This window comes from Calliphora vicina, chromosome 4 (assembly GCF_958450345.1).
Source record: "Calliphora vicina chromosome 4, idCalVici1.1, whole genome shotgun sequence".
Taxonomy (NCBI): Eukaryota; Metazoa; Arthropoda; class Insecta; order Diptera; family Calliphoridae; genus Calliphora; species Calliphora vicina.
In genome coordinates this window covers 117,519,085-117,529,406 of record NC_088783.1, presented here as the reverse complement: position 1 = coordinate 117,529,406, position 10,322 = coordinate 117,519,085, and the positions used below count along the sequence as shown (strand labels likewise).

General features: G+C 25.1%; 2 protein-coding genes across 2 annotated transcripts; both read right to left on the bottom strand.

The window, feature by feature from the left end:
• Positions 1 to 1,969: 1,969 nt before the first annotated feature.
• On the bottom strand, positions 1,970 to 3,641 carry LOC135957067 (uncharacterized). The gene has a single exon (XM_065507729.1). It carries the CDS (start codon positions 3,604 to 3,606, stop codon positions 2,266 to 2,268), a length of 1,341 nt encoding a protein of 446 aa, XP_065363801.1. The 5' UTR covers positions 3,607 to 3,641; the 3' UTR covers positions 1,970 to 2,265.
• A 5,550-nt stretch (positions 3,642 to 9,191) lies between these two features.
• Positions 9,192 to 10,322, bottom strand: HLH3B (Helix loop helix protein 3B). Its single transcript, XM_065506610.1, has 2 exons — positions 10,001 to 10,322; positions 9,192 to 9,934 (listed from the first exon to the last, which is right to left on the bottom strand). Exons 1-2 carry the CDS (start codon positions 10,320 to 10,322, stop codon positions 9,192 to 9,194), a joined length of 1,065 nt encoding a protein of 354 aa, XP_065362682.1.

Sequence of the window (10,322 nt, the reverse complement as noted above, 5' to 3'; positions counted from 1 at the left end):
TCATTAAAAATTTGATAAAATTTTCATAAAAATATTTTGAAAAATTCGAAAAAATTAAAAAAAAAACTTTCATAAAAATATTTCCAAAAAAAATTTATAACTTTCATTAAAAATTTGATAAAATTAAGAACTTAGGGCCTCATTTTGTAAAACGAAGTGTTCAGAAACTTAAGCAATTTGTATGAAGATTACTGGGAAAAGGGTTTGAAACTTGAATATTTTCCATACAAAATTTATTTAACGTTTGTCGTTTCGTTTTATAAAATGAGACCCTTAATTGAGAAATATTGAAACAAATTTTATTTTAAAATATTTGATTAGGTGCTTTGTATATAAGAACTTTGGATTAAAAATCTTTTAAAAAAACCGATGTTTTTTATTAGCGTTTGGCAAACTTTCTGTTATTTTCCAATTTAAAATTTTTTTTATAAAAATTCCATAAAGATTTTTTCGAAAAATTTTCAAAAAAAAAACTATAAAATTTAAATAAAAAAAATATAAATTGTGATCAACAATTTTTTATAAAATTTCCAAAAAAAACCGATGTTTTTTATGAAAAATTTTTTTAAAAAAAATTCGAAAATTTTTCAATAAAAAATTTTCAAAAAAAAAACTATAAAATTTCCATACAAAAGTATAAATTTTGATCAAAATTTTTTCCAGAAATTTTTCAATAAAAAAATTCGAAAGTTTTTCAATAAAAAAATTCGAAAATTTTTCAATAAAAAAATTCGAAAAAATTTCAAAAAGAATTATAAAATTTCCATAAAAAAAATATAAATTTTGATCAACAATTTTTTATAAAATTTCCATACAAAAAAATCTAAAAATTTTCATAAAATTTCCATAAAAAATTGAAAAAAATTTCCATAAAAAATTGAAAAAAATTTTCCAGAAATTTTTTTTTTTCGAAATTTTCAAAAAAAAATAAAATTTCCATAAAAAAAGTATAAATTTTGATCAAAAATTTGTTCAATTATTTCAAATATTTTATGTAAATTTTTTATGAAAAAAATTTAAAAAAAAAAATTCCAAAATTTTTCAATAAAAAAATTTAAAAAAAAAAATATAAAATTTCCATAAAAAAAAGTATAAATTTTGATAAACAATTTTTAATAAAATTTCCAATTTTATGTAAATTTTTTATGAAAAAAATTTTAAAAAAAAATTCCAAAATTTTTCAATAAAAATATTTGAAAAAATTTAAAAAAAAATATAAAATTTCCATAAAAAAGTATAAATTTTGATAAACAATTTTTAATAAAATTTCCATACAAAAATTTTTTCAATTTTTTATGGAAATTTTATCTAAAAAAAAAAAATTTAAAAAAAAAAATTCCAAAATTTTTCAATAAAAAAATTTGAAAAAATTTAAAAAAAAAAATATAAAATTTCCATAAAAAAAAGTATAAATTTTGATAAACAATTTTTAATAAAATTTCCAATTTTATGTAAATTTTTTATGAAAAAAATTTCCAAAATTTTTCAATAAAAATATTTGAAAAAATTTAAAAAAAAATATAAAATTTCCATAAAAAAAGTATAAATTTTGATAAACAATTTTTAATAAAATTTCCATACAAAAATTTTTTAAATTTTTTATGGAAATTTTATCTAAATTTTTTTAATAAAAAAATTTAAAAAAAATAAAATCGAAAATTTTTCAATAAAAATTTTTTCCAAATTTTCAAAAAAAATTTATAATTTCCATAAAAAAATATAAATTTTAATCAACAATTTTTTATAAAATTTCCATACAAAAATAAAATCGAAAAATTTTCATAAAATGTCCATAAAAAAATTAAAAAATTGTTCCAGAAAAATTTTTTTTTACGAAATTGTTTTTAAGAATTTTATACAAAATAATTTTGTATGATTTTTTAAAGAAATTGTTTTAATTTAGAAGCACTTATTGACCATTTAACACTGTTTTTATTTTCATTACCATTCAGACACTGATATTTTGAACTTTTTAACATTTTTAGTTTTTTATTTTAAATCTAAATATTTTTAAATTTGACCATTTGAGAAATTTTAAATGATTTTTGTTTAAATTATATCATTTTTGTTGTTAAAAAAACACTTGTTATTTATGATTTTATATTAATTTCAGTCCCTTATTTTCTAAATTATTCTTAAAATTTTACTTTATCTTTTGATTTGGAAATTAAATTAAACTTTTTCTGTTTAATTGTATGATAAACTTACATTTCTAAATTTTGTTTATCTTTTGGAAATTTTGTTTTTCCTTAGTTCTGCTTCTGCTCAAAAGAAAAACGCTTCAGTGTCTTCAGTATTCTCAAAATTACTTAAACTTCTTTCAAATTTACGTATGCGCTGATACCATTCCGGATCCTTTTCACATACTTCCTCAGGACGCCCTGCATTATGGCGGTACAGGTATTCGGTAATACCCTGTCCCTGAACACCATTTACTGTGCAGGAAACAAACTGATTGAAGACCTTGGATTCCCAGTTGCCGCCCACATAACGCAAAGCACTGTCCTCCTGTTTAATTTGCACAAAATACTTGGCTTTATCCGTGTGTACAATGAAATTTTGATGTTTGGGCGGAGTGCCCTTTTCACCATAGGAATATAGCTCGAAATTGCATTTGGTTATGGGCTGGTAAATGCCATTTTTACAGCAAATATAGCCCACTTTGAGGGAGGATAGGAAGAAAGAGGGTTGTGATAAATTTCCCACCACCATGCTGGTGCCATCTTCTAGGAATAAAGCAAAATACACATAACGATTGATGGTGGAGAGACATCTTTCGGTGCCGAAACTGTGATCCCTAAAGCCATTCATTTTTAAGGCAGTAAGTTTGTCAGCTACCTTGATATCTCCCGAAATAACACCACTTTGTTCGTAGTGAGTACGTTTTTCCAAAATTGTATCCACACTTTTGAGCATCATATAGAAAGATTCATTCCAGGCTTCTCTAGCTATAGAATCGGCTATAACCGAGGGACTTAAATCGCGATTATAATCAAAGTGGCTAGTTTCAGAGTGGAATTCCAAATCCAATTTAACTTTTAACAAATTCACTTGATTTTCCTCTGAAGCCAGTTTAAGTTCTCCTTCGTATTTTATGCACCACAATTTCATGGCTTCTTTGGGATAAATGTGAAAACCATTGCCCTTAAACTCCTCACTTTCCTTTTCACCATCGGTGGTGAAATACAACATATCGGGTAAATTGGGGGAACTCAAAAGCCCATATTCGGGCAGCCACAGATACAAGGCTGCACGATTAACTCCTCTGCGTCTTCTTTCCAAACTGACCATCAGCTTTTGGCCCTTGGCATTGGCCGCCATAAAAGAAACCACATCATAAGATTTGGGATTGTCGGAAAGGGTCTGAGGTTTATCCAATTCCAGCATTACTTCCTCCGTATGTTTTTCAGTTTTAGAATAGAAACGATGACGCAAACGTTTCAACACTATTAAGGCTATCACATATTTTAAATGATAAAACAAAGATTTACGTGGATATATGCCAAAGATTAAACTGGAGCGATGTCTTAGTATTAGAAATACCAAAATCAGCAAACCAAAAAACACTCCAAAGGTGCCAAAAGAGGCCACTACTATATCAGCCATTGTTTTCCTCAAAATTCGACTTGTCTGCTTTAACGTCTATAGAAGACTGAATATTCAAGTTATTGGCTTTTGAAACTGGCAGCCCCAATAAACCTTGTATTCCTATTATTCCCATAGGTTTGTGTGTGCTTCTTTTCTTGTCTTTAATCTTCTATATAAAAAAATGTTGACTTCTGTTTTATTTTTTCCTAGATAAGATTTCTTTTTTATTTGATTTTTTTATTTCTTTTCACCACAAAATTTATCGATAAGAATTGCTTAGTATTTGATTTTGCAAACAAATTTTCTTAACTTATCTCTTGGACATTGAGATCTTTAGCTTATTTTGAAAATAAACTTTAATAGTTATAGGCTTTTAACCATTGCTAGTGGCCATTATTAGTATTATCAAATATTTAATAATAGTTACCAGGTTCAGTTTTGTTTTTCTTTATATTCATTAAGTTATTTGTACAGATAATATTATAAATACTATTTTTAATCAATTTTATGAATTGGAAATTTGATATAATAATTTGATTTATAACCTTAAAGCTTTAAAATTAATAATGCAATTCCCTTTGATTATTTTTTATCTAGCCTTAACAGTTTAAATAGCTTAACCAACAAAATCGTTAATTTTTACTTTTCTTATCCAGCCCTAACAGCGAAAATAGCCTAACCAACAAGATATTCTATTATCGGTTTTATGAAAATCTGCAAGAATCGTTATGATTTTAAATAATTAAATGCTTAAATTCTAAGGGTTTTTGCTAAGTTCGAAAATTCGAAATTTCGAAAATGATTAAAAATTGGGAAAAATTTAGGAAAACAAGTTTTTCCTGTTAAAAAAAATTCAAGTTAAGCTATTTTTTATGGTTTTTGGTCATGTTCGAAAATTCGAAATTAAGTTCGAAATTTCGAAAATGCTTAAAAGCTGGAAAAATTTAAGTAAAACATGTTTTTATAACAACTGAAATTAATTCAAACATATTCTGATGGTTTTTGCTCAATTTCGAAAATTCGAAATTAAGTTCGAAATTTCAAAAATGCTTAAAAATTTGAAAAATTTAACAAAAACACGTTTTTCTACCAACTGAAATTAATTTAAGCAATTTCTGATGGTTTTTGAACAACTTCGAAAATTCGAAATTAAGTTCGAAATTTCGAAAATGATTAAAAATAATAAAATTTTTAAAAATAAATAGTTTTATTGTTAACTGTTATTAATTTAAGAATTTTCTGAGGGTTTTTGGCTTAGTTCGAAAATTCGAAATTAAGTTCGAAATTTCGAAAATGATTAAAAATTGGAAAAATTTTAAGAAAATTAGTTTTTTTTGTTAAGAAAATTCAAGTTAAGCTATTTTTTATGGTTTTTGCTCAAGTTCGAAAATTCGAAATTAAGTTCGAAATTTCAAAAATGCTTTAAAATTGGAAAAATTTAACTAAAACACGTTTTTCTACCAACTAAAATTAATTTAAGCAATTTTTGATGGTTTTTGAACAACTTCGAAAATTCGAAATTAAGTTCGAAATTTCGAAAATGACTAAAAATTAATAAAATTTTTAAAAATAAATTTTTTTATTGATAACTGCAATTAATTTAAGCATTTTCTGAGGGTTTTTGGCTTAGTTCGAAAATTCGAAATTAAGTTCGAAATATCGAAAATGATTAAAAATTGGAAAAATTTTAGGAAAACAAGTTTTCCCTGTTAAGAAAATTCAAGTTAAGCTATTTTTGATGGTTTTTGGTCATGTTCGAAAATTCGAAATTATGTTCGAAATTTCGAAAATGCTTAAAAGCTGGAAAAATTTAAGTAAAACATGTTTTTATAACAGCTGAAATTAATTTAAACATATTCTAATGGTTTTCGAACAACTTCGAAAATTCGAAATTAAGTTCGAAATTTCGAAAATGATTAAAAATTGGTATAATTCTGAAAAATAATAGTTTTACTACCAACTGCAATTAATTTGAACATTTTCTGAGGGTTTTTGGCTAAGTTTGAAAATTCGAAATTAAGTTCGAAATTTCGAAAATGCTTAAAAGCTGGAAAAATTTAAGTAAAACATGTTTTTATAACAACTGAAATTAATTTAAACATATTCTGATGGGTTTTGAACAACTTCGAAAATTCGAAATTAAGTTCGAAATTTCGAAAATTATTAAAAATATAAAAAATTTGTTTTTGTGTTAACTGTTATTAATTTAAGCATTTTCTGAGGGTTTTTGGCTTAGTTCGAAAATTCGAAATTAAGTTCGAAATATCGAAAATGATTAAAAATTGGAAAAATTTTAAGAAAATAAGTTTTTTTGTTAAGAAAATTCAAGTTAAGCTATTTTTTATGGTTTTTGGCCATGTTCGAAAATTCGAAATTAAGTTCGAAATTTCGAAAATGGAAAATGAAAAAATGGAAAAATTTAACTAAAACACGTTTTTCTACCAACTAAAATTAATTTAAGCCATTTCTGATGGTTTTTGAACAACTTCGAAAATTCGAAATTAATTTCGAAATTTCGAAAATGATTAAGAGAATAAAATTTTTAAAATTAAATAGTTTTATTGTTAACTGTTATTAATTTAAGCATTTTCTGAGGGTTTTTGGCTTAGTTAGAAAATTCGAAATAATGTTCGAAATTTCGATAATGATTAAAAATTGGAAAAATGTTAAGAAACTAAGTTTTTTTTGTTAATAAATTTCAAGTTAAGCTATTTTTTTATGGTTTTTGGCCATGTTCGAAAATTCGAAATTAAGTTCGAAATTTCGAAAATGCTTGAAAGCTGGAAAAATTTAAGTAAAACATGTTTTTATAACAACTGAAATTAATTTAAACATATTCTAATGGTTTTTGCTCAAGTTCGAAAATTCGAAATTAAGTTCGAAATTTCGAAAATGCTTAAACATTAACAAAATGTAAGTAAAACATGTTTTCGTGCCAACTGAAGCTAATTTAGGAAATTTCTAATGGTTTTTGGACATGTTCGAAAATCCGAAATTATGTTCGAAAATTCGAAATTTCAAAAATGCTTAAAAATTGGAAAGAAACATTTAAAAACTACTTTTATCTTAGCTGAGATTAATTTAAGCAGTTTCTGAAGGTTTTTTGTACAAGTTCGAAAACTCGAAAATGCCATAAAAATGGTTAAAGTTTTTTCTGCTAATTTTTGTTTAAGTTCGAAAATTCGAAATTAAGTTCGAAATATCCAAACTGCTTTAATATGAACATTTTTAAAGACAAAACATATTTTGTTGTTATTAATGTTTAATTAAGGCATTTTCGGAACATTTTTTAACAAGTTCGAAAATTCGAAATTAATTTAAAATGGAAATTTTACAGAAAAGCTATGATTTTATGGTACTAAAGTTAATTTTAAGCTTTTTCTGCTAGTTTTTAGTTAAGTTCGAAAATTCGAAGTTAATTTCGAAATATCAAAAGTTTTGAAATAATCAAAAATTACAAGGAAAACTAGTTTTTTCGTTGTTAAAGATCATTTTAGGAAATTTTTTTAAGTTCGAAAATTCGAAATTAAGTTTGAAAATTCGAAAATAGTTTAAAAATGGTAAATTTTTCAGGAAAATCAAAATTTTTGGTTATTAAAGATTATTTAAAAGATTTGGTTCAATTTCCAATAGCATTTTAAGCATTTTTTTCTAATTTTGATTTAAGTTCGAAAATTGGAAATCATGTTCGAAATTTCGAAAATGCTTTAAAATGGAAATTTTACAGAAAAGCTATGATTTTATGGTATTAAAGTTAATTTTATGCTTTTTTTGATAGTTTTTATTATTATTATTTAAGTTCGAAAATTCGAAATTAAGTTCGAAATATCAAAAGTTTTGAAATAATCCAAAATTTCAAGGAAAACTGTTTAATCGTTGTTAAAGATCATTTTAGGCATTTTTTTTTGCAAATTTTTTTTAAGTTCGAAAATTCGAAATTAAGTTCGAAATTTCGAAAATTGTTTAAAAATGAAAAAATGTTTAGGAAAACCCTATTTGTTGTGATATCAAAGATTTTCTACAACTTTCAATAGCATTTTAAGCAATTTCTGCTAATTTTTATTTATGTTCGAAAATTAAAAATCATGTTCGAAATTTCGAAAATACTTAAAAATGGAAATTTTAAAGGATAACTATGATTTTTGAAAATAAACTTTAATAACAGTTTATTTTAAGCTTTTTCTGCTAGTTTTTAGTTAAGTTCGAAAATTCGAAATTAAGTTCGAAATATCAAAAGTTTTTAAATAATCAAAAATTTCAAGGAAAACTGTTTTTTTGTTGTTAAAGATCATTTTAGGCATTTTTTTTTGCAAATTTTTTTAAGTTCGAAAATTCGAAATTAAGTTCGAAATTTCGAAAATAGTTTAAAATTGGACAAAAGTTTAGGAAAACCCAATTTGTTATGATATCAAAGATTTTCTACAACTTTCAATAGCATTTTAAGCAATTTCTGCTAATTTTTATTTATGTTCGAAAATTAAAAATCATGTTCGAAATTTCGAAAATACTTCAAAATGGAAATTTTAAAGGATAACTATGATTTTTGAAAATAAACTTTAATAACAGTTTATTTTAAGCATTTTCTGCTAGTTTTTAGTTAAGTTCGAAAATTCGAAATTAAGTTCGAAATATCAAAAGTTTTTAAATAATCAAAAATTTCAAGGAAAACTGTTTTATCGTTGTTAAAGATCTATTTTTTGCTAGTTTTTTTTTAAGTTCGAAAATAGTTTAAAAATGGAAAAATGTTCAGGAAAATCCTATTTGTTGTGATATTAAAGATTTTCTACAACTTTCAATAGCATTTTAAGCAATTTCTGCTAATATCTATTTAAGTTCGAAAATTAAAAATCATGTTCGAAATTTCGAAAATGCTTTAAATTCGAAATTTTACAGAAAAGCTATGATTTTATGGTATTAAAGTTAATTTTAAGCTTTTTCTGCTAGTTTTTATTATTTTTATTTAAGTTCGAAAATTCGAAATTAAGTTCGAAATATTAAAAGTTTTGAAATAATTAAAAATTTCAAGGTAATCTAAATATTTTGTTGTTAAAGATCTATTTTAGGCATTTTTTGCTAGTTTTTTTCATGTTCGAAATTTCGAAATTAAGTTCGAATTTTCGAAAATGCCCTATAAATCATACATTTTATGGAAAAATAGTATTTTTATTATTAAACATAATTTTAAATATTTTGTGTTAGATTTTATGGAAGTTCGAAAATTCGAAATTAAGTTCGAAATTTCCAAAAGTCCTAAAATAATCAAAAATTTTAAGCAAAACAGGATTATATGTTTTTAAAGATCATTTTAGGCATTTTTTTTGGAAATTTTTTTAAGTTCGAAAATTCGAAATTAAGTTCGAATTTTCCAAAATACTAAAATAAAAAAAAAATTTAAGGAAATCATGTGATTTTGATGTTAAAGTTTGGTTAAAAATATTTTCTGGCAAATTCGAAATTATGTTCGAAAATTAGATTCAATTTTTTTGCTATTAAACAGAATTTAAAGTTCACTTTTATTTTTTTATTTTAAATTTTATTTTTCTCCACTTAAAGTGTCCCACTTACATTGCTACACCCATCTTAAAGATAAATTATTGCTCAACTTAAATACGATTATTGGAATTAGTAGCTCCATTAGCTCCAACTACTTCCTTTTTACGTTTCTTATCTTCCTTTGAAACACTCTCCTCTGTAGCCTTACGTTTATTGGCCTTAGTTCCTCTGGAACTATTGGAGTTTCTTACCGCAATCAAGGGTATAGATGCTGTTGTATCTCTATTATTTCCTCCTAAGACCTCCGAACTTTCCAACTGTTCCGTTTTGATGTAATGCTGTGCCATCATATTGCTGGGAGCTATCATAAGCAAATTGTTATTAGCAGCCTGGGAACTGTGGTTAAAGGTTAAAATTTGTTGCTTAACATTACGTTTATTGTCCAAGGAACCATTAAGGTTATGGGTGGTTGTGGAACTTTGGGTTATGTGACCATTTAAAGTGATGCGATTATTGTTATTGGGCTCATTTTCCTGTTTATCATCTTGTTCCTTTTGCCATTCCAAGACCCGAGTCAATAGTTTTATGTATTTTATGGCTGAGCGTAAAATTTCATTTTTCGAAAGCTTCTTATCGGGAGGATGGGTGGGTACTAGTTTCCTTAGTTCTGCAAAAGCACTGGAAACATTTTGTTGACGCCATCGCTCGCGGGTGTTGGTGAACACCTTGCGTACCAAGGGAAACCCGTTTCTGCCCAAGACCTCGTTGGTGTTGGACCCCATTTGGCTGTTTGAAGGTGAGCTTGCCATAGGCAAGCCTCGAGAGGATGTACTATGATTGCTTAAAGAATTACCTTAGGAGAGATACATATCTTTATTAAAATTTCATTTTTAGTTTCTTAAGTTTCCTTAAAATCTACCTTCATTGTGGGAACCATTTAGTAAAACACAATTGCGAAACTCTTCCTCATCTTCCTCGGTATCATTTAAAGAAAAATCCGATAATTCAGCATCCGATAGACTTTCAGTTTTAGGATTTAAAAATGCATGAGTTGTTGCACCTCTGATCAAGGCAGGGGGATTTCCTCTTAGGCCCGCAGATCTCATGGGTAATAAAACTCTTTCAATAGCGTTATCTTTTGCCGTTTGCTTATCCAAAGACTCAGCTCCTACATCAGTTTTATTGGTTTCCATATTTAGGTCTTTTTTAACTTGTCTATTTTCACTTTCCGACCAGGCCAT

Excerpts from the sequence above, each read along its gene's own strand:
- LOC135957067 (XM_065507729.1), bottom strand. The coding sequence starts at position 3,606 with ATGGCTGATATAGTAGTGGCCTCTTTTGGCACCTTTGGAGTGTTTTTT.
- HLH3B (XM_065506610.1), bottom strand. The coding sequence starts at position 10,322 with ATGGCCTGGTCGGAAAGTGAAAATAGACAAGTTAAAAAAGACCTAAAT. Across the intron at positions 9,935-10,000 it reads AAATGGTTCCCACAATGAAG|GTAATTCTTTAAGCAATCAT; the intron begins GTAGATTTTAAG and ends ATCTCTCCTAAG.